The sequence below is a fragment of the Balearica regulorum genome, chromosome 2 (genome assembly GCF_011004875.1).
Source record: "Balearica regulorum gibbericeps isolate bBalReg1 chromosome 2, bBalReg1.pri, whole genome shotgun sequence".
In the NCBI taxonomy this organism is placed as follows: Eukaryota; Metazoa; Chordata; class Aves; order Gruiformes; family Gruidae; genus Balearica; species Balearica regulorum.
The window spans coordinates 119,909,927-119,933,913 of NC_046185.1; the positions used below are offsets into that span (position 1 = coordinate 119,909,927).

Sequence of the window (23,987 nt, forward strand, 5' to 3'; positions counted from 1 at the left end):
GTAGAAGGGAATTAGGGATAGCATCACCGAAACTAGAAGGTTACCCGAGAAGAAAGTTTTGAAGAATTGTGCCTCAATCTGCACGAGATGGCTACAGGTGAGGAAACACTACTCCGCACTTACGTTTTATGGAAGCCCTGTTAGCTATGTTGAAGCCCGAGCTGGTGAGAGATGAGTCCCATGGGAGGTGCAGAGACATGACGACTCCTCCCAGCAGCTTGACGCGAGACACCGAGCCATTCCTGCAGAAGGTGCCAATGTTGACTGTGGCCATATCGATACAGCTGTTGATGTTGTAGCTAATGGAATCGGGGCACCTCTCTCCTGGTTCAATCTGTCTTAGCCACGGGGTAGAAAATTTCAGTTCAAGTCCAGCCTTTGTACTGGCCTTCACGTCCCAGATGAAAGTCCTGTTAAGGCGAGGTAGCCCCGGTGGGTAAAGGTAAACATCTCCAAAGGGACACGGGCCTGACACACAGTCTAAATGCAGAGAGAGAACAGCCATGATACACTCTGGAAAGCATTCAAGTAAACGAGGAATTTGACACTTTCCTCTTCATTGCTATTTTCATAATTTTTAGGTTGCACTTAACGTCTCTTCTCCATACATTAAAAGACACTCCTGTAACATGGTCACATGCTATCTCTAACCAGGACTCCTAGCCCATAGAGTAGACAGGATAAACCTGCTTTAGTCAGGTTGACTAATGGAAGGAATTAATTGTCTCTAGTATTCCCACCTTGTTTGCTGAAGAATTTAGAAGGTATTTAGTGAATAGGGTAAAGCACTGAATGGGCAGAAGGAAGAAGTGTAATGGCAGGACAGCTGGAAATTGTGGATCTAAGGAACCGATTTTATCCCATCTTGCTCAGAGAACTCCTGGCAAACCATTCATCTTTCAGTTCTCCACTGCTTGCCATGAACTGTATCTTTGTTTCATTGGTGCCCTGATGAACAAGCTGGGCTCCAGATTTTGCAGAGGTCATGAATAAAAACAACTGCCACTGCAGGATTCTGGGGAGAACTTAGAAAATCTTTCTCTGAAAAATCCAAAATTATCGGTATTTCAAGCTGGACACTAAAAATAAGCATACTTTATGTCTAGGCGCCAACCTAAAGAAGAAATATCACAAGTGCATCTTACAAATATATCATGAAATATTGTGAACACTACTATTTACATGAATCATATCAATAAAACTCAAAAATGTGAAGACAACTATCCTTGAACACTGCCCCAAAAATAACAGAGATGTTACCAAAGACTAGATGCCCAATGAAGTTTGAGATCTTGTTGAGAAGTAGCACGTGTTCGTACCTTTAAAAAGTACATTAACATACATACACCAGGGAGAACATCCAGAGTAAAAAAAAAAGCAAACAAAGCTTTAGTTACAAAACTTGCAAATTTTCAGTTTATTGCCTTCAATAATGTTTATTAAATACGAGGCAACACGTGCATGTCCTCAATGTTTCTGTTGCCCTTATAGACGCAATCAAGCTGTTCAACAAATAATACGGCTAATACATCATTATCAGTGCTCAGAGGCTTTTGACAGGAAAGAAGATTCTTTCATGGGTTTATAAACTGTGGGAAAAGGGAATGTAGCAAGGAATTGATGCAACAAACTATCATTTAACAGTTTCCAAACCAGCCAAGTTAACATTAATTTTGCCAGCCCTGATATAGGCTGCTTTAACTTGCATAACTTCAGTAATTCAAAGTTATTTATCAGTGTTCAAAGATTTCTTCTTACCCAAGATTATAGGGGATACCTTAATATAGTAACAAGAAAAAAAAAACAGTATGTATTTTTACTGAAGGAAAATTACCATTGGGGGGGAAAAACCCCCTGTATCTTACCAATATTTTTCTGAATTTCCATGGTGAAATACTTCTCTGGATTACCACAAGTGAAGGTAAAAGTCACGATCTCCCCAGGCTTTATCTTGAGTTCAGACACGCTGAAATTTTTAAGACGAATTTGACAGGTTGTTAAAACACCAGGTCTCATTTTAATCTTAACTGTGATGTTATCCACCTTATGAAGAGAGATCGAAAAGGAAGCTAAGAAAGAAAAAAAAAAAAAAAAAGATAGAGGTGTTTTGTCACTAGCATATATGAGTATCGCCAGCCATCCCCATAGACGCCACACTGCCGGAAGAAATATTTGCATCTATATTCTCAAAAGTGTCTGGTTTTGGACCTACAGAAAACACCTTGGCTCTCCCAGCCCAGCACAGATGATATAGAAATGCGCTTGCTGCCTGTGCCCGGAGAGAGGTATACATGGAATTTGCATAGGACCAGTTCTGCTCCAGTTTACTTTCATCTGTGTTATTTATTTTATGTTAAAAAAGTAGCTCAGCTTTTGTCCCAGTTTTGGGTTTTGGTCTGTTATGCCTATCATAGAGCCTGCTTCATTCCTGAAGGCACCAATAAAATTGTGACTCAATTCAGGAAGTTTATTCAGCAGCCAAACAACAAAGCAAACCTCAACTTTAGCTGCACCCAACGGTAACAGGTGAATGTCTGGGTATACCTCAAAAATTACTGCAGACCAGGCAAGGTACTCCAGCAATACCAAAAGCACATACCAACAGACACTTCAGAGTTTCAGCTATTCCTAGTTATTAATGCAGCGTTAGCTACTGCACAGTTTGGTTTGCTCTATGAAAGCTTTTGCTTTCCAGTCCTCAAGACAAGGAAGAGACAAGCAAGAAATATCTTCTTACAGATGACATCTTTGGCTAAGAGAGAATTGGCTGATAAATATATGTGGTCATGGCCCTCTCCCATCTGCCCCACCTTTTACAACTCATTCCCTGAAGGTACAGGGCATCCATGCAATGTTCCTCAGCAGCACAGAAGGGATCTGTGGCCTGGGACGGACTGTGTGTGCTTGGATACCTCTTCTTCATCCCTGACATGACCATCATAGACTCAATGGCTTTTGGGGAATACATAAAAGCCTCAATCTTCACATATTTCAAGCCATCCTCAAGGACTACCAAATGCAGGAGCTGCTCTCACCGGAACTGGATGTTGAATAATCTTCTAATATTGGATGGGTAGTGGTTTATCAACAAATGGACCAAACCTGAATGTCTTTTAAAAGCATACACACAGTATAAGACACCAAGGAGCACCAAGTGGACATTCAAGATGACTAGAAAAGTTATTAGCATCAGTTTGATGCTTAGCAAAGATTGACCCCAGTCCTGGCTGACATGAATAAAGTTTGCATTGAAGTCAACCGTATCCCAGCCCCAGGTGAAAATCTGAGGACACACCAGTTGGGAAGTTTTCTGCCATTGGTTTTCACTACCCTCCCTTCCTTATTTCAGTGTATGGAAGATAAAACCACAGTGTCTACAGCATTTGTGCCTTTTGTGTTTATGGGAAAAAAAAAAAAAGTTATGTATACATAAAAAAACCCCAAGAAAACTAGAAATACGGGTACCCCAAGTTCTGTTCAAAAAGGTCTGTTCCCTGAGTGAGACATCAGGCAGGGCTGCATGGCAAAGCTCTGCCCATATGCCAGGCTGGGAATCCTCTTGCTCATAAACCCCAATAAAGAGAGATTTACCCTAATGAACCCAGCGGCACAGCACCCTGGGAGAGCCCCTGCAGCCATTCCCATTGCCAGGCAGCATGCCAGGAAGGTGTGAGAGAACAGCTGGCTCAGAAATGCACATCTGCAGAGTGCCCTGGGCTCTGCCTGACTTCTCGCCATCCCTTGAGCACCTAAACTTCCAGCCTGGCCCATGCCAGCTGCTATCCCCACGGTGGTGGTAGGGAGGCTGGCCAAAGCCCGGAGATTCAGGGGCTCACCTGGTGAGGGCTGAGCACACCTTGGGAATCCTTGATTGGCAGAGTCCCCTCACGGCAGATGAGCACACCAGAGACCCTCAACCAACCTACCCACCCAACTCAAAACTTTTGCCATTGCAGCTGCAGAGAGAAGCATACAGCATTAGTGACTCAAGTTCCCACAAAAGCCACCTGTCCTATTTTTAAACCTCCCTTTTTAAAACTCCTGATTTTTACAGCAATCTTGTGGTTTGCAGGGCCTGACTTTCATTGCAATGTTTTGCAAAAGCCCTGGGGACTGAGCAGCCAGCATGGGCTATCGTCCTTCCCTGCCACTGGGAACATTGCAGCTCCAGGTTGGCAAACACCAGGCGTCAAAAATATCACTGCTAGGGTAGTGGCAAGTAGGGCAAGAAGAGAGTACTCAAACAGAAAGCCCATTGTGCTTTTATTTGAGTTTTGTTGGTCTTGAGTCTTTTTTCAGCCTTTCCAGCTTTTCTACACAATCTTGGAGTCAAAAGACTTAGCAAGCCCTTGAAACTGCCTTACCTATTTGCCTCCGGGATCAAAGGCTGTAAATGAAAACCTCAAACACCACGAGGCTTGCCAAATTTCTGCACGTACTTGTAAAAATGAGTTTATCAATCCTCTATACCATTAGTAAGAACCTGGTCACTTAGCAACTTTCAAATGATGGGACAGCCCTCTTCCCTGAGCGCCTACACTGAATTCCCTCGCCTCTGCCAGTGGCTGGCACCACTCAGCATCTGCGTTTCCGCTTTAGAAACGCTTTCGTAAAGGTTTTCAATCTGGGTTTTCCTGAGGGGAGAAAAAAATAGTAAAAAAAATTTAAAAAAATAATACCATATAGGCTAAGAACCATCCTGTGCAATGACCTTCCAAGCACACAAGGGACAATCCCTGGGGCAATATCCGAGGGGTGGGGAAAAGAGTAAAGTGAAGTCAGTACCCAGCGCTGCTCCTCCTCGTGCTTCAGGAGGAAGCAGCTTTCAGAAAAGAAAGTGAAACAACTACTTCCAGCCTAGCCCAGAGTTTTATTTTCCACACCACCAGACACTTTTTGGGTTCTTTGGGGGTTTTTATTTATCATGTTTAGTGCAAAAAATATCCTTTGACCACGATAGTAATAATTTTTCTGATGTTTATGTCATCCAGTTATGAAGTGTTAATAGCATAATACCAATAATTAATAACTACAGACAAAAAGAGCCTTCCTTCTTATATACATTAATTGTCACGTTCACCTACAGTTTACAAGTAGGACTGAAAAGTCTGTTCCTCACTTTCTTGTCAAACACAGTTATCACTGTTCCTTCTCCCATCCCTGGGAGAGCACAGCCGTACGGCCAACCTGGCAGGATGGAGAAATGCAGCAGGGTCACTAATAGACGGCACTTCTGCACTAAATGCTCATGCACAGCTCTAAGACCATTTTTAGTCATGAGGATTAAGCTTAAGCATAACCTTAAGCACATGACTAGCTTTAAAATAAAACAAATACACGCCCTGAGCTGAAACCAAGGAACATAAATTTTCAATATGTTGTGAAATAGGCAAAGCCTTCCTACAAGGGTCAAAACAAAGCATCATCTTCCCCGGCCCTTGAAAGGCCTGACTTCTGCTGCCTGGGTTTTGTGTCCGTCTGTCCCTCCCACCCCCTCCAGACTTCATGACCACGTCATCATTCATTTGCTCTCCCTGCAAGAAGATCAAATCCTTGTCAGCCCAGTATCACTTTCCAGCATGGACACGGCCCACGCCTCAGCTGTCCAAAACAGGACCCACCCAAAATTGCAGAAGTGCTGCAATGATCACCATCCCAGTAGGCAACAAGGATGCAGATCGTATAGCCAATTCTGCTTAGCAAAGCTGTCCACTAGAAGCCTGCACACGGACAAACACCAAGCCAGTTTATAACATAAACAAACAGCTTGCTAAGATGAAACTCCACACACAATCATTTTGGTCAAAGAACAAGAGCAGAGTGCCGTCACGTCAACAGCAGCCAGCTGCTAGAGATGCGCTCAGCAGCATTAGACTATCAAACGCCATTTTCGTAGGAAAAATGGAAAAAGAGAATCATGCAGAAAGTATATCCAGTGATCCCAAAGTCACTAAAAATAAATGACTAAAATCATGAGGGGGCTAAAACCCCCAAAATATAGCCACACACATGCAGCGCAATAGAGAGACTACTTAATATCACCTCATTGCAGAGCTTTTATAAACATCAGTGAGTCTCTTCATGACTCACACTGATCTGTCATTGTCTATGATTCCCACTGCATGCCTTTTTATTAGGATTACCAGTAACCGTACACATTTCTTGTAAAGAAGGAATTTCCACGCCTCATTAATGCTGCGCAGGGATGACACACAGGATATCCAAACCAACAAGAGGAAGCATTGCCAAAGCTGGATCTACTCTCCGTCTACACAACAATGAAATTGTTGGGCTAGAAGATGTCAGAGATGAAGCCACCGGTCCTGAGCTGGTTCACAGGCTGACGTAGATATCTGATCTCACCCTAAATTTTTCTCCTCTAAGCAATTAGAATTTTGCAGCTTCCCTTGGCTATTTCCTCAACTGCTCTAGTCTTAGTCTGCATCTTCCCTGCAACTGGATTTCACTACTGCTCACCCTTGTGTAAGTCTGCACCTTCACGACAGTTGTCTCATCACAGCATCCCTTTACCACTCAGTAACGCTCCTCTCTGCACAAAGATACCTTGGCTAGCTTTTTCTCACCAGTATGACTTTCCCAAACTTTTAACCAATTTTATTGCTCAGACCTCTCCAACCTGAGTTACAAACAAACTGCATAGTGTAAAACAAGTCGGATTACTCCACACAGCCTAAATTTATCTACTGTGGGTGCACCTGACACTAATCTCCTAGTATTTTTGTAGTATGTATACGTAAATGTCAAAAGGTCATTTTTTCCTGTACAAGAGGAGGGTGCAATGTAGCAGACAACTTGAGGGTGGCAGAACCAGTGGCACTCACAGTCAGTGTGCATACATACGTACAAGGAAAAGACTTGGCAGGACAGCAATTTTTATTGCTATGTACAGTGCCTTGTTAAACAAATCAGGAGTGAGAACAGAGTCCAACTAGTTTTGGCCAGATAGTTGCCTTTTATTACAGCAATTAATCCATAATGATCTATAGATTGTTTCACGTAACTTCACTGGATGAATTAAAACAATAAAAAAACCCCCAGACCGACCAAAAAAACAATGCCTACAAGAGTCACCACCAAAAAAAAAAATCCCAGATGTTAATTTATCCCAAAATAAGGTACAAAAACTGTTGGTTTGCTCATTCTGGTTAAATCATGGGCTTGTTCCCCTACAGCCATTTTTAATAAAAAACAGTTGGATGGGGCTGACTCAGACACTGTTCACGAGCCGGCGGCAGCTGGAGGAGACGGGTTGCTGCAGAAGACGAGTAGCAGCAACACTTGCTCCGGATATGAAGTACGTGGATCCAAACCCCTGTTCTGCCCGAGGGGGATCTGAACCCACACAACCAACACATCGCCCAGGAGAACGGGCTCGTCCACCGCAGCGCTTCGCGCCACCGCCTCGGGACAGGGATAGCACCGCAGCACTGTTTGCCTCTACAGCTCGGCAGGCTCTACCTGGGAAGCTCACCACCTCTTCTGAGCCCTCGCAGGGATGCCGGCCTGCAGGCACGCTCGTAACCTTGCTGAGGTTGTTCCACTACACTATCTACTGCAAAGGTCAAGGCAAGACAGTGGGAAGCAAGGAGTATGACTCAATAACACAGTGACCCAATCATAAGCAGAACGATTTCAGTTTCAAGCTGTAGGAACTCCTGTTTCTGATCTAATGGACAGTCTCGGTGCAGGAGACAGCAGCCTTGGTAGGACACATTCAGAGCAATCCATCCAAAATACCCCTTTGCTAGTGAGGGGACCTCAAGGATGTCTCCTGCGTGATGGGGACTGCAGGCTCCAGCTCCCACATCCCAAGTGAACGCCCTATGGCTCAGCTAAAAGAGACACACCAACAGCTACACCATCATCTCCAACACAATTCATTGCAGTTGACTCAAATTTGCCAACAACAGGTCAAAGAATATTTGAGAGAGTAAATGTTTTCCTGCTTTGCTGACTCGAACATTTTGTACGTGCCTTCTTTGTCAGTTTGAGTCCAACTGTCTAATTTAATGACAGCACCCAATTGCCCAAGCATCATCACTCCTCCAGTTCCACCAGCAATACCCATCCAGGTAATTGCCTTCACATTCTTCAAGACCTTAGCGAAGTTAGTCAGGGACCCAGACACCATTTATACTCTTCTCACCTACAAACGGTGCGGTGAGCAGCAAGCAGAAATCACAAGCACAATCACAAATGACAGCCAACCCTGTTTGCTGCAAGCTGCTGAAATCCTGTTGGACTTTATAAAGCAAACAGGTTTTCTGTTTACATTTTAAATATAAACTAATTGCTCTCTATATGGCTCAATGATCTCCTTATGTTTGGACCTGTCTTCCAACGCCACGTTTGCTTGGGATACGAGGCCCATGTTTTGTGAAAGGATTGCTTTCAGGGAATGACCCAGAAAATTAAAGCTTAAAATCCGCAAAGATTGTAAACACTTAGAGATAGACACTGCTAACGACTATGATGCCAGTGTGATCATCCACATCTCAGGAGAGGGCACCTGGGGGAGAATATCCATTCCTCAGCTGCCACAGTACAACCCCCTAATCTTCACTGATGGTTTAAACCGATAGCCAGGATAGGATGGGGATACGAAGCAGGCAAGAGGTCACATATCCCATTTTCCTCCTCATCGGGAAAGAAGGGTGGACACTTCTGGGGTAGCAATGTTACAAGCCAGCACAGTTCAGAGGAGCAGGTCTGTCAGTATGCTGGGCCAGCAGGGGTTGTTAATTCAAAAATTGTTAATTCATTAAGTTAATTTGTAACACCTCACAGGAATAAAAGTACCTTCAGTTTAAAAATACCTTTAAAAAAAAAATTACAAATTTCAGTACTTCACCCCTTTCTCTAGACTCTTTTTAGAAGGATAATTAAGACACTCACGTAACTTGTGTAGAAGACATTTTTAAAAGAAGCTTTTTTCACCAAAAGCAGTGAAAAAAGATACTGTGAGACTTGGAAAGCTTAGCTGTAACTAAGGGAGAACGTTGGCTGCCTTTTCTTAATTATTACTTTACAGATATGAAGTTTTGTAGCTTCTAAAAGGCAAGATAGCTGTCTGCAAGCTGACTGCCAAGTGGCATACAACATACAAAATCTAAGATACATGGGTCATGCAACTTGTCGGAAAATGTTGCACTGGCACGAGGAACGCTAAGACAGCATGCAAGTCGCTGCAGGAGCCTCCCGTGATCAAGAGGGTGTTTGCTTGCACAGTTTATCCCTACCTCGATGTAAGCCAGCGAGAGGACAGCATCATGGAGCATGTCTGAGCAGCTCTTTGGTCTTGGCTCTAGTTAACGAAGGTGGAAAAGCCCGTTTCACAATCAGTGGTCCCTCCCATGCCAAACATCCTGCCAACAGCTTTGTCTCTCACTTCTGAGGAACTTCAGATCATCCCTTTTCACGCCTCGCAGTTTGGTCTCTGTATGCTGATCTCTCAGCTCCACCCACAGACCCAGAAGATCCAGGGCCAACTCTGAGATGCCGGCATGATCGTACCTCTCAAAATAAGCATTTGCTCTGACAGTGAGTAACCGCGCTCACTTTGTTCCCCAAAAAAGTCAAAAGGCACAGCTCTAAGCAGGCTGTCCCATGGCCCCCTTGAGGATGGTTGTTAAAAGGTGTCCAATGGAACAGGCACAGGTGAGACTTTCCCCCCAAAACATGAGATAGGTAAAAAAAATTAAAAAATACCTGTTTTCCCACAGTATTGGCAGCCTGAGCACTCAGAAGCAGATGAAACTTTACTAACGTACGTGAAATGCACATCTACCAGATGTTATGGCACAATTCTTCAGCTGGGTCTTCCTGAAGGTCTTCCAGGAGGTCCCATCAATACTGTCTACACGGGGCAGGTTCAGCTACAGGCGGCGAACCCTTGCCTCTGCCACCAGCTAATACAGAAACAAAAGATTTTGCTCTGACATAACAGCCAGCAATCAACAGTTTACTAAGTGCAGCACAACCCAAGTCCTTCATGCCTTGGTGGCACAAACAGATGTTGAACAAAAGGAATCTGCCTGGCCACACCTCCATCAGATTAAAGAAGTTTTTGAGTTGAGGGATGGTGACCAGGCTCTATTGGCTGAATCCTACTAAGAGACCACCAAAAGTCACCAGGTGCTCTAGGGGAACTGGCTAATGGTTTGACTCCAACAAATAAATCAACACCACTGTGCTGCAGCGGGTGTGTTGTCTGCTCCAGAGCTGAGGTTTGACAGGGATACCTGAACAGCCTTAGTGGGATGGCTGATGTCCCTGAAACTGCTTGAAGTGCTGTTAAGGTTATATCTTTAGTCTTTCCACCAGTCAGATAAAGGTTTATAAGTTACAAAAATTATTAAAGATGTATAATTGTAAAAAAGTTTTAACAGCAACTTAAGAAAAACAAGGGCAGAGGAGATGAGATTACCCAAAAAGAGACCAAAACTGGCATCCATGACCTGTTTTTCCCACATCCCATGGTCTAACACACACTTTGCTGCAACTGAGCCTTTCTAGGAGCTCTTGCGTGGAAACTGTGGCCAGAAAGCACCCAAAAGGCGAGCTCAAAGGAGCACCCAGAAGACAGTGAGAGGACCCTGCCACAGGTGTAGTACACAAATCGTTGCTCAGTTCAGTAAAGCACCCTGCCAATGACAGTGGTCAGCAACACCCAGCCTCCCACCACACAGCCCCAGCAACAACCCAGCACCACCAGCAGCCCCGCACCGGCCACAGCACGAAGGGGTACGACTCCACGCGCATCCACTGCTCTCAGGTTGCATTCGTCTACAGCTGGCCACGACCCGAAGGTGGTCACGTTTAGCCATCGGCAATGAAAATGAAATTCAAATCAATACAGAGAAGCTGGTGAAGAAGAAAAAGAGTTAGTCACCCATGATCTACACTCATTTGCAAACACATCACATCCCTGTCACCTATAGCTGTAGCAGTCAACACAGGTAAGGCCAAAAACTTCTTGACTTTGTTCTCAGCAAAGGATGGCTCCTCATGCTATTTCTAATATGAAATATTTCTGGCATGAACTAAGTGCAAAGTTTTTCAGCAAGTACCTAAGACTGAGGATTCCAAAGCTTTTTATTTAACACATGTATACACATGTGTTTAAATAAACACATTATACACATGTATAAATATCAGTTAAGCTGGGTGATAAGGGCTATACCAATAAACCGAGCCCTGGCAATATTTATTTGTGAAATTACTGCTGCTACATATTTCAACAAGTCAAAACTTATTTTTTTCAGTAGCTTTCCTCCTACTGTCTTTTCTATCCGATATTATTTATAGATAAGATTAATTCATTTAAGCAATTAACAAGCCTGAACACAACTGACCCAAAGGACACCTGGTATCTGGTAGGGGAAAGGTTCTTCCCTTATTTCAGAAAGCCCTGATTTCTGTCTTGAAACTCCCATTACAGTGTAGCGAGAAATGCACACAAGTCAGAATAAAAACAAGAGGAGGGGAATCCTCTAGCTAAAGAATAATTTCCTCCATGCCACAGGTCCATGGTACCCTGGACATGAGCTTCAGCAGCCTCTAACCCGTCCAAGCCCTGTTCCTCCCCTAGTCAGTCCTTGGAGTCCATACCTTGAGTGAAAATATAATCCTTTTCAGTCTGCTCCCCCTTAATTATTTTTTTGGCTGATGAGCCACCACAGCTCATCAAATGACAACCCCAGGGATAAAAGATGCGCCAGCCACCTAAGGAGCCATCCTCAGGAACTGGCCCACCACATCACATTTCTTCTCTCTTGGGCCACTCCTTAGCCAAATAACTGCTATTTGTTGGTGGGTTTGGCTTTGCATATGAGTAACCCCATAACCAAGAGTATGGCTGTTGGAGAAACTTTGTTCACACATGACTCCAGAGACCATGACCTAACTGAGGATCTCCAGTGAGGGCATTCGAACTGGTGATCATTTGTGATGCTGCGAACAAGTGCAATTCAGTGTATTAATACTCAAATATTTTCAAGCCCCCACCACCTCACTTCCCCACTTGAGCCTTCACATTACCTCTGCATCCTTTCAGATTTTAAAAGGACAAACAAACGAAAAAAAAAAAAAGTCACGAACAAGACTCACCTGTTAAAAACAAACATCTCTATGCCCCAAAAATCTGGAATTGAAAACAAGTTTTAAGGGTACTTCCTGGTGGAAAATTAAGCACCAGAACTGAGACATACAATAAATAATTCATTCACTATACACACGTTATTTTCTAGAGAGTAAAAACTAAGCACTCCAGACTAGTAATGGCATAAGGCCAACAAAAAAAAAGGTACAACCAAATGCTCATGCACATTAACTGTGGTCTTAAAAGGAGAGGTCTCGATCAAGTGAGCAAAACGGTGATTCAGAATGGAAATAATACAGCTTCCACCAATTTTCAGAGATTATAAATAACCGGCCTGTTTGTGCTTCTGTCAGAACAGAAGAAAGACCCTGCTAACAGCTTGGGTTATTTTTATTTTATTAAAAGCAACAGCTTTACATGTTAAGACTGACACATAACTCAAATCAGTCAGTTGCCAAGAAGAAGTTAATTGGAGGGTAAAGCAAGAAACAACACGACATAATCTGCAAATTCACTTATTATACAATGACATTTTAAGATGAACCCCATAACACATATGCAGATTTTATTACATAAGGATACTTTAAATCTGAAATACTTGTTTATGTTTCATAGACATCATAAAAGTCTGATTAACTTCATTATTAGTGTTTCAAAGAAACATGGTTTAGTTGGAAAACACATTTTCAAAGGTCAGATATGCAATACTTCGTTCAGACTCCCACGTCTATGCACAGCTATCGCACCAAATACTTCTTTCTGCAGTTTTCCACCTACAAGTTAACCAATGTTTCATTTGATAATTTACGTTATGCATAAAGTTGCATCTGAAGGACAACCACAAGCTCCTCTGAAGACGTGACCAGCCATGCTTCACCTACATGTTCCTACATGACAGTAAGCACAACACCATAATACTGTACCTGCTGGGAAAGAGTGGAGGGAGGAGGAGCGAGAAGAAAGGATTTCATCAAGGACGACAAGAGACAGCTTTAGAGATAGGCACACCAAGATTTATAGCTGTCCCACCAGAGCATCACCAGTCCCTCAGAAGAGGCACGTGCGCCTCACGGCCACCTCGTGCCCGGTTCTGCACACCCAACCTAAACGTGGCCTCGCTGAAAGGAAGATTGCTGCAACCTGCGGCCAAGACGCAGCAACAGCGGAGCCAGTACCAACGTCAGCACCAGGGCAACTCCTTAAAAATTACAAACTACGTAGGATTGTGGGGGAAAATCTCAAATCTGAATTATCTTGGGTTTTCAGGACAAAGCTTTGCTGAGGGAAATGTTCCAACTACAGTTTTGGCTGTGCAACAACAAAAGCAGCTCTCACTGGGATGAGGGACACACCAGGCACACCACATCTGCCAACAAACCTGGGAAGGCACTGCTCCCACATTGCAACCTTCAGCCTGCCAACCCGTGCCACTAACGCAGCCAAGATTGAGTCACCTCTCTTTTGGTGGGGCTGGAGGTCCACTAAGAGGAAGATGGCACTGAGAGTTTGACAGGATGACAGAGGACCTGGCACACAGGAGCGGTGGTGCTTGTGCAGGAGAGGGACAAGTGGGCAGAAGCATGCAGTTGGTAAGGAAGGAACTGAAGGAGGTAGGAAGAGGGACTTCCAACAGTGGCAGCAAACCGTTGGGTCTACCAACAGCATTTTGTGCCTCTTCAATGTTACTAACTTTGCTTTACAGAGCAACTTCACTGTTTGCCCAAAGACAAGGTCACTGGCTGGTGAGAACTCTCTCCCCAGTTCCTCTAGATGAAGCCAAGAAAGCCCCAGACCACACAGACATCTTGTTTGTAGAAAAGGTTTGCACAATAAGGATAGACTAGACATTCTTCATCAGACTTGTCACCTTCCTTCATTTCCTGCACTGTCCCATCTGATTAGTTTTGCCATCTTCCTGGCAAGAGCTATTACAATCACATGCAAAGGAGACTTGCTTGGCTCTCTGGGCACACAGCCTGCACCCACAGCTGCCACACAACCAGGGTCCTGCTCACGACTACACCCAACCAAATTAATGATGTGGGCTCAACCTTGCAGAAAGCAGGTATAAACTATTTTTTTTTTAAATGCCAATGCAAATGCATAATTCATTTGGATGATTTACACATGAGAGAGGAGAAGAAGCTGGAGCAGACGATCACAACAAGTAAACGTCAAACACATTGGCTCAAAAAGAGCTGTACCGTACCACAAAAGCAAGCCCGTGAAGTTTAATGTGAGGCATCAAGAAGATTTGGGGTGGTGGGTGGGAAATAAAAGGAACAAAGGATTTTGATAACACAGTTTGACCAGAGGGTGAGAAATAATGTGTGAATGTATGATTAACAGGCTGCTGTGTCTCCCTGTGAAAGTCCAGACCTATGAATGAAGAGAGATGCAATTGAGGATTTTTTCATTTGCTACTTCAACAATACAAGATCTTTGGAAAGTCTAGCTCGTCTCCTTCTAACACTGACCCATCTAAGGTTTTAAAAGTTTGTTTTCTTTGAAAACAGCACACAGTTAACCGCAGCAGAACACACAGCGTAACATTCTTTCTTTTCCCTTGGAAGAGGCATAGAGAGGCAAATAGCTGTCATTCACTTGACTCTGAGGCAATGCATTAAATGCAAATATTTAATTTAAAAGATTACATAGCTTGAAACTTAAACCTCAGTGCTGTCCAATTTCACAGTCAACGTTTAGACTGTATTGTTTATAATAACAATGGCTGTGAGCCACACTTCAGCATAAGCAGGGCAGTTCAAAGTAATAGAAACGTTAAAAGTGCACAAATTTCACATCTGACTCTTTAGGTTATTAATAGTCACTCCAAATAACTTGGCAATCATTTTGGCTAGAAGGACTCATAGTTCAAGAGTCTTTAACAGGACTAATAGCTATAAACCAGACTGTTCAGATTTGAAGACTTTTTTTTTTTTTTTTGCAATCAAGCAGCTTTGGAAATTGAGGGAAACCCCACATGCTGTCTCTGCATTTATTAACCGGAATTGTTTTGGGGTCACAGACAGGATTTGAGAAAATTATTTGTGGGTTATATACACAAGATTGCATCAAGCATCCAGGAACCTCAAGAGAAAACTCAGAACTCGCAGTGAGGAGCGGTCTCCGCTTAAAACTGTGGCACCCGGCTGAGCGCCCCAGCCATCCCGTTTCCCTGCACGTACAGTTCCTCCATTGCTCCATATAAATAATACCATTCTCTGTGCTTCAAAAGCTTCCACGACTGCACGGTCCGACACAGAGCGCAATCCTGTGAACTCCTGCTCCTTACAGATAATTCGGCTGCCTCTCTGGCACGCAGGGAAAAGGACTTTGTGAAGTTACTTGCACAATCAATACTCTAGCGAGCGAGGATGTAAAGAGCAAACAACTTACCTCGTTGGTATTTATTTCATAGAGAAAGAAAAAGGAATGTTCAAACGAGAGGCTCTGACAGCGGATGTCCCTATTTCAACGCTATTTTTAAGCGATGTCCGAGCCCCCCGCAGAGCGGGACGCCTTTGCCGGGCGCCTCCCCGGGACGCGGAGCCGGGCAGCGCCGCAGTGAACTTTCACTCCGGGAAGGAGACCGAGCACCGGCAGACGCGAACCCCGGGGCTCGCCCCGCCTGCCCACACGGCAGCCAGGAGACCCGCACACGCTCCTGCCGGGGGGCTGGGGCTGCCATAAAGCACCGCATGAACGTTACAGATGCGATCCTACCCCATCCCCCCTCGCCCCTTTCAACAAGTAGTAGTTACCAAATGCGCAGCAGCACGCGGAGAGGAGACAGAGCCACCGGTCTCTCGCCTACGGTGCGGCCAAGAAAAGCAAGGTAGGGCTCAGCCGCGCACCGGGCGGGTCCCCCCCCCTGCCCGGCCAGCCCCAGCCGGAGGTGAGGGGCAGCCGCCCCGGCGCAGCCCCCGCCGCCCCGTCCCCATCCCTACCTTGCTGCTGGAGGAACTGCGCCGAGGCGGCCAGGAGCGTGGCCAGGAGCGCGGCCAGCGCCCGGCCCGCCGCCATCTCCCCGCATGGGCCCGGCGCCGAGGCGGGCGCGGGTCCCCTCCGGCGCCACCGCCGCTTCCTGCTCCACCTCGCACCTGGCGGGGCGGGACGGGGCAGGTGAAGCCCTTCCTCTTCCTCCCTGGCGGCGGGGAGGGCCTGGGCCGGGCTGATGGGCTGGGGGCGGCCCCGGGCGCTGCCACCGCCCCGGCGCGGCGGGGTGGAGCCGGCTCGGTGCGGGTCGTAATGGGTGAGAGGGTGCTGGTGCTGCGGAGTGTTATTTCTGCTGTTACACCTTGCTCTAACGCTTTCCTCTCCCCATTTCCGACGTTATTAACTCCTACCGAAAGAGTTTTGAATTTTTCGCGATGAGGGTGGTGAAACACCGGAGCAGGTTGCCCAGAGACGTTTTCGATGCCCCATCCCTGGAAACATTCACGGTCAGGTAGGACGGGGCTCTAAGAAACTTGGTCTAGTTGAAGATGTCCCTGCTCATGGCAGGGGGGGGTTGGACTAGATGACCTTTAAAGATGCCTTCCAACCCAAACTATTCTATGATTCCGTGTTTGGAAGTGCCATGTTTCACAGAGAAGTAGGTTCCTCCCTGTGAGCAGCGGTTTGTATCCTGCTTGTTAAATGTTTGGGGACTTTAAAATAAAAAAACTCTGAGCAGAAACCATCCTGAAGTAGTGAGGAGTAGATGTTTGCCCAGCTTACTAAGGAGGGACAGCTCAGCTCCTAGCAATTCCACACCATTGCTTTGGAGCATTTGTTTCCCTGGCAATATTGTTGCAAAAAATCCAGTACGTTTATACTAACCCACAACAGCACCTAGCGCTTACAAAAACGTACACAGCAATATTCATGTTCCAAGAAGGAGAAAAGTCAAAATTATGTCAGAATTTTTACAGATTTAAGACCAAGCTTTAGACAAGGCTGAAGACTGAATCTTGCTGATTTCAGCTGGCAACAACACACTCAGCTCTCCTGGGAGATCTTTACTCCTCTTTTGTAAGTAAATCTACTTTCACTGGTCTTCTACGTAGTATGGCTTTTTACTCATCTCAATGAAGAGTACACAATTAAAAGAAAATGTGTATGGCAAAAAAATTCAGTCTTTAGGAATGGAAATTAATTGTTAATAAACTGTTAATCAGAAAGTAATTAACTGGTTATCTGACTGCAGAGAAATGAATGGATAGGCATGTTGTACCACATGAGGAGGAACAGAATGACATCATAGGCTCAAATCAGTTCTGATGCCACTTCATTAACATAAGGAAATAAGAAAGGGCTAGGGTTTTTATTTTCTCCTATTGGAGAAATAGGAAGGCTTTTGGCCAACTCACAGCTTTTAGTTTATGTTAGGTGTGTTTTATCAAGTTTCACATCTTCACAGAGTTCAGTACTTTCCCACTGAAGGCAATTCTTATGTCAGCTTTATATTACCTTACAGTTCCCTTTTTCTTTTTTCCAGATCAAAATATGAAAAAAGTGTGGTTGACTTGCCAAAACAGATGTGGGTTTATGTCCATGGTAGTTCTTAACAGTATTCTGTCATTTGTAATTCTGATGTAGGAACACAGAACTGTAATCACCTGCCTTCTGGCTGCTCTTCTGTTCTCAGTCACCCCTCTGGTCGCCAGCATTTCCAAATGAGCCCATCATCATCTCATTCCCTTTGTAAGCTCTATAGACATTAGCTAGCCAGTCTAACAGTGTCCCTGTGAGACAGCCAAGTTCAGTTCCCTCTGATTTGGAGATGATGGACCGAGGGACAGATGGTCCTTATGACTTCTCCAGTGTGACAGGAGAGCGAGTGCTCCTCTGCAGAGTTGTGAGGGCTGTGTAGTGACAGACTGGCTAGTTATGGGAGTCACTTCCTAGCAGATTTGGACATCTACTGTTGCATAAACAGCGTAGATAGCTGGATTAAGATGCTTAAAATATTCGGCATGGGAAAGCATGCAGAAACGACCACTTCAGGTCAAAAAACATTGACTGTACACATAACTCTATGGGAAAAAAAACAACACAAAGCGAAGGCATTTTCCATTGACTTCGTTAAGATTAGCACAGCTAATGCACTTCCTTACAGCAGTAGCAATCCCGGTTGCTGTAGTATCAGCTACGGTGAAGGAGTCGACCTCCATCAACACCTTTTGTCTGGACATGCCGGGATGCTATAGCAGAGCCCCAGGGGTCAGCAGGGTTAAAGACCCCAAAACACCCTGGCCCTCAGAGTACAGTGCAAATGGAGCTGTCCCACTCTCCATGATGATGCTTCAGCATCCAGGAGGTAAGAAAGCGTGCTCTGAAGGTGAATGCCGTTAAATAGGTACCCTGCTAAAATCAGACTTTTCTCCTTCATCTGCAAAGAGTAAGGCCCAGAGGTAAAGAATTGTCAGTCTAGTGGCAAGAGTCGATCTGCTAAGCATAAAAGTAACTTAATCCGCTTCGCTATGACTTTAATTGCTTCAACTTTGCTTTTAAAGTGAAGAAAAAAGGGAAACAGGAGGAAGAGACTCTCCTCCTTTCACGTGTCTTTTAACCAAAATTTCCCTTGAAATAGCTATTGACTTTCACTTCAGTGTATTTTCTTGAGAAGGTGAATACTCTTGTGATACTGTCAATTTATCCACGTGTCTATTTTGGCTGATGCAGCTGATGAACAACTCCCTCAGTCAGTCTTTTTATTGAAGACAAAGAATTTTTTAAAATTGTCCCTTCTTCTTCTTTGTGTGTGTGTGTGTGTGCTTGAGACATTTCTGGTTTTCCTCTCTTTTTGTTTATGCTTATATATTGACAAGTGATGGGAAAGATCCTGATTTGGTCCTGATGTGGGTTAAATGTGAACAAGCCTGCAAGCAGAGCTACCATCCTGCAGGCAGCTCTCTCCTCCGTCTCAGGCTGGAGGTGAGGAGGAGCAGCGGGTATCATTTTACATTCCTCCTCTCTGGTCTACAGTCATTTCCTCAGAAAAAAAACAGGAGTCAGCCCGGTCACATTTGGGGGCAAGCTTACTGGATCGGCTTCATGTGGTATGCAAGTCTATTGATAGAAGCTCCCATGGATTGAGAAATAATTGCTTCTGCAGTCAGAGTGTGCACACACGCAATGAAAGCTCCATCAAAACCAGCTAATTTGGCTTTCACCTCTCATTAGCTTAATGCACAGTGCCCTGGTCCAGCTGGAAGCAGTGTAGAAAATCAGGGTTTAATCTTCATTAACATTGCTTGTCATTTTTATAGCATTCTTCTTCCACAAGACTTGAAGTGCTTTGGAGCAGCCATTTGACACGGCCCATGCATCGTTGTTCGGTGGTGAGCTTCACTGACCAGCTGACCACAGTAATGTCCATACACTTCTGAGGAAGAGCTAGGATTAATCGTCTTGGAAATGTGAATTTAGCAAGGAAGCCAGGGAAGAGGTAAATACGGGATAAAAAAACCAAAACACAAAACAACACAACAAAACCGAATCCAAAAAACCCACATGTGCTGGTTAGCCAAAACTATTCCTCTCCTTTGTCTACAGGAATCATATCCTTTGCCTGGAAATGCCCTGTTAACTACACAGAGCAAGTTACAAGAAAACACAGAAAAGTTGTAAATGGAAGCACACGAACTCTAAACCATGCTATATTTGAGGAGTGAATCTCCCACTTCAGCTTCCTTATCGCCACAGTGCGTGTAACATTGCTAAATGAACACATCAAATACTGAGCCAGCGTTGTTCCTACCAATAGCTGTCAATGAAAGATTCCACTTCCTACTTTTTTTCACCTAAAATGAAATCATCAAAGTAATAACCATACAGGCACATGGGCACAGACCCCCACAGTCAGCCTGGGGAAAAATCAGCTGAGAAAATATTCTGATAATCTCACACCAGGAGAGACACACGTAAATGTGCTCTTGTCCTAATGAGAGAAAGTTCACTCGAGTAATTTTTAGGCTGGTTGTTTTTACCTTGCTCTGACTCTCAATGGCAAAACAAGCTCAGCGATCCTGAAATGACACGGTGTGTATTTAGTGCAGATGTCCATGAGGCAGGTGGTAGAAGAGCCGATGCGGCCTCAAAGAGAGTCATCAAGATGCAGTTCATCGTGCTTGAAACACAGCTGCTGTATGACACAGCACTTGCTTTCGCTGTGTACACCAAAGCAGCTTTCAGCCAGCTGCGTGACACTCATCCAGCTGCCCGAAGAGCACCAGACAAGTACCCCACATGGGTGAGAGGGCACCCAACGGGTTTTCTAGCTGAATTTCCAAGTATTTCATCTCCTCTGTTACTAAAAAAGGTCAGATTGAGCAGCTGCTTTATGACTATATACTGTGGTGATGCCTAAAGGCCATACCTACCACAGCCAGCTTCACCCAAGGTGCCGTGCCGACACTGAGAGCAAGCCTTGCTCCACAGAGCTTGCAAAGACATAAGCAAAAGGCTGCAGAAGCCTGTGATGGAGAAGAGGACGTGTTAGAGGCTGCAGAACCTGGGGCTGTTGGTATCTGTACACACCAGACTCGGGTGAGTGCAGCTACGCTTTACTGGGATCTGATGTACTGGGGCAATTGTTATGTGCTGGCTCTCCAGTTCTGCTGCTGTTGAGAATAGCAATGATGCGGAGCATCTGCTTCCCTGTGCAGCTCAGTATAGTAGGGGAATGGTACAAAGTACAGTATCTCTTGCAAGAGCACAGGAAATACCACATTTTTCAAACCTAGCAAATTCCAGGCATATATTTTTTTCACTGTCTGAAGCTTATTAGTGGAATAAACTGAAGGTGCTACCTTCTGACTGAGGTAGACATGGAAATATGTAATAGCTTATTTAATTTTTAAGCTGGTTTTCCTTGCCATGCTTTATGAAAGTGACCTATTTCCTTCCTGCAGTTGTTGCATCATCCTAGCAGACCAATTAAGACAGAGCAGATTAATATTAAAGGAAAGACCACAGAACTTTCTATGTTCCCTTGTCTTTAGTCACTGTAATGTCTCCTTCAATCCTAGCAGGAATATCCAGCTATAGTAATACAGCACATCCATCATGGCACTCATGGGATGCAACACCTCTCTGCTGCTTGTGGCAGCTGCGTGGAGAAGAAGGAGTTGGAGTCTCATGACTGCCTCAACAAATATGTAAGGAGATGGGATTTTTATTGCCTGCTGGGCATACAGCCCCACGCAGTCTTCTGCCTATTTGTGAAAATGAGAGCCATACGAGCACGTTTCTGTTTGTTTGACAACTTCTTAAAGAGATTCTTCTACTAAAGAAATTCTTCTACTAAAATGATTCCACAGGGTAAGTCTGCCCCAGTGCCCCTGACCAGGTCTGGTGAGTCACTTCTCGGGGGAAGGAAGTGACTCAGGAGGAACAAGGGAAGGCAGCGAACACAAATGCCAAGGTGCATTAAAGTCAGGGCCCTTCTGATAAATGTAGGTATGTACTTAGATAATTTTGTAATCGGCATGATCAATGTCTTACTGACACTGGCTCTAGTCCACTCAACCCTCTGGACACAGGATTAAGTCCATCTCTGCAGGACAGAACAGAATTTCCCACAACAAAAGACAATTATTTGCATGTACTTAAATTCCATTGATTTCAAGTTGGGCACGTGCTTAAGGATGTTCTCAAAATGAAGTGTATCTGTGCTGCAGCTGTAAAACACCGGCTTGCTGCATTTGGGAGTTACTCTATTATAGTGTTTAATAAGGATACATATGATGCTAAATAAGCAATACAGCTCTGCATGTCATAATATATGCATTGTCGATCATAAAAAAATGGAGGAAAGAATTTGGCCCAGCTATAATAATGATCCATGGAATATTTTGGAGGCAACAAATCAGTCTTCTATAGACTGAAGTCACGCAGCATATAATTTTGGTCAAAAGCTTAATTATTTCCAAGTTATTCATGGTGGTTAGATGAATTGTGGGAAGCACAGGGACTGCTTACAGCACTTGAATGCGGATTCTGATTAGTTTTTGAATATGAGTGAGATTCAGCGATGCCTGATTGCAGGGCTTTGAGTCAAGGCTCGTTACCTGAAAATACACCCATGAAGCACCCCGATAGCTTAAAGAAAGTTTTCTCTCACGAGAACATTTAAAATGCTCTCGTTGATATCTCTGATTTGACTTGGCAGGTACATGGCACAGTGAGCGCAGCAACATTTGTTACAGTTTGTTCAGTGATTTTAAGCCGCAAAAGAAAACAGCCCCCCGGCTGACCGGAGTTACCTTTCAATCCATTAGTTATCATGGGGCTTTTTTCTCATCATAGCAGTGAGGCAATTCTGAATTGCACCCTGGTTATTAGACAACAAGGCTTACCTTAAAGATTCCAAGTTATATGTGAAAGGACTTACCCTGCGATCTTTTTGCCCTTTGCCTGAGACTTCACAAGTGGGGATGGATGGAGCGGCGAAGTGGGGAGGGGACGCGAAAAGCTGCACCCTGAGCAAAGGAGGAGGTGGGTCACAAACTGCGTGGTAACTCTGTCCCTGGCCAAACTGCTCGTTTAAATAAGAGTTACTCATTCACCTAAAGAAGACGAGCAGGATTTATCCCCGAGCATGCGTCAGTAAATAGATAGCTTGCAATTTTCCTGTGAAACTGGGTGTGAAGAATGTGGTGCTGTTACAGTAGCACGGAAGAGAAATTGCTGCCTCCGGTACGTTTCATTTCTCTTTGGTATAAAGTTATTGTTTTCTTCTTGTTCCTATTTTAAAGGGAGCTTACTCAGGAAAAGAAATAGGACTTCATAAGGAGCTGCCTGCCCCCCTTCTGCATTGCGCTGTGCAAAATGCAGGGGAAGAAAAAAAGCATAGCCAGAGTGGCTGTTTGGCTGGTTTGTATCCATCTGCTCCCAAACGGTGGTCAGGGGTGGGTCAGCATAAAATGTGTTGCCTTACCATGCGAGACATTGTGGCCTGAAAGGAGTGACCTGCTTGCGTAGGAAGGGAGCGCTTGTCATATATCACACAGACAGGCAAAGGAGACAGCAGAGAGAGTCTCGAGGCTCAGGCATTTCTGAGGCTCTGGGAAGAAACCCAATTTTTTGTCAGGAAGAAGTCATATTCCATCATCTTTATCTGTCTCTAAGTGAAATCATAACAAACCAGCTTAACAGCAGGAACATTCCTCGACGCTTAAGGGGTGGTTATTTATTGCATGCTGTATGTATCTGTCAGTTTATACAGACATCTCTGGTACAGATGTTCAAGCTCTGATAACAAAAGATACAAATAGTAGGTGTGGTAAACAACTTGTAGAATAGGATGCCTCTACCAAATAACACATATGCCTATATGTATACTTAGCATCCACAGAGACAGCGTGAGTCACATAAGGGACTCCATGGAGAGACCAGTGCTTCCCCATGGCTCTCATGCTGGCATGTATGCAATGGGTCCTTTATATGTGGGAACTATTGGTGATGTGCCTGCACTATTAGCTGTTCTGATAAAACCAGTAAATTTGGAAAGAGCTTGAGATATTGAGGTTTCCTCCCTGAGTTGCGTATGTGGTCTAATATTCCCGTGCCTTCATACAGGTCTATGGCTTCATTAGGAAAGTGAATCAGGTGCCTACTGCATAATATTCTGCCTTTAAATGGGTTATGTTAGGTACTAAAATGATCCAGTTCACACAGACGCCAATTGTGCCTGGCACTGACAGTCTTTCCACCGTGGATTTGTAAAGGTCCCAAGCAGGGGGACTGCATCCCAGGATTTTCTGTTGTCACTTATACCCAGTCCCATTCTGGCGAAATATTTGCCATCTCAGGTGGACAAGAAAAAAAAAAAAAGAGAAAGAAAGAAAAAAAAGAAAGAAAAAAAAGGACTACGCCA

At 44.5% G+C, this 23,987-nt stretch overlaps 1 protein-coding gene across 3 annotated transcripts in view; it reads right to left on the reverse strand.

Annotated features, from left to right (window-relative positions):
• CDCP1 (CUB domain containing protein 1) overlaps window positions 1-16,296 on the reverse strand; it is a 29,879-nt gene extending 13,583 nt beyond the window's left edge. Inside the window, exons 1-4 of one of the 3 annotated variants that reach the window (XM_075745599.1) lie at window positions 16,072-16,296; window positions 5,081-5,187; window positions 1,866-2,069; window positions 124-480 (exon numbers count right to left, since the gene is read on the reverse strand). In XM_075745599.1, the coding sequence (XP_075601714.1) occupies window positions 124-480; window positions 1,866-2,016 (508 nt within the window). In that variant the 5' untranslated portion in view covers window positions 2,017-2,069; window positions 5,081-5,187; window positions 16,072-16,296. Of the gene's footprint in view, window positions 1-123; window positions 481-1,865; window positions 2,070-5,080; window positions 5,188-15,520; window positions 15,665-16,071 lie in introns of those variants that run through there. The other 2 variants (XM_075745598.1, XM_075745600.1) reach the window with 2 other exon arrangements.
• Between the last annotated feature and the right edge of the window lie 7,691 nt (window positions 16,297-23,987).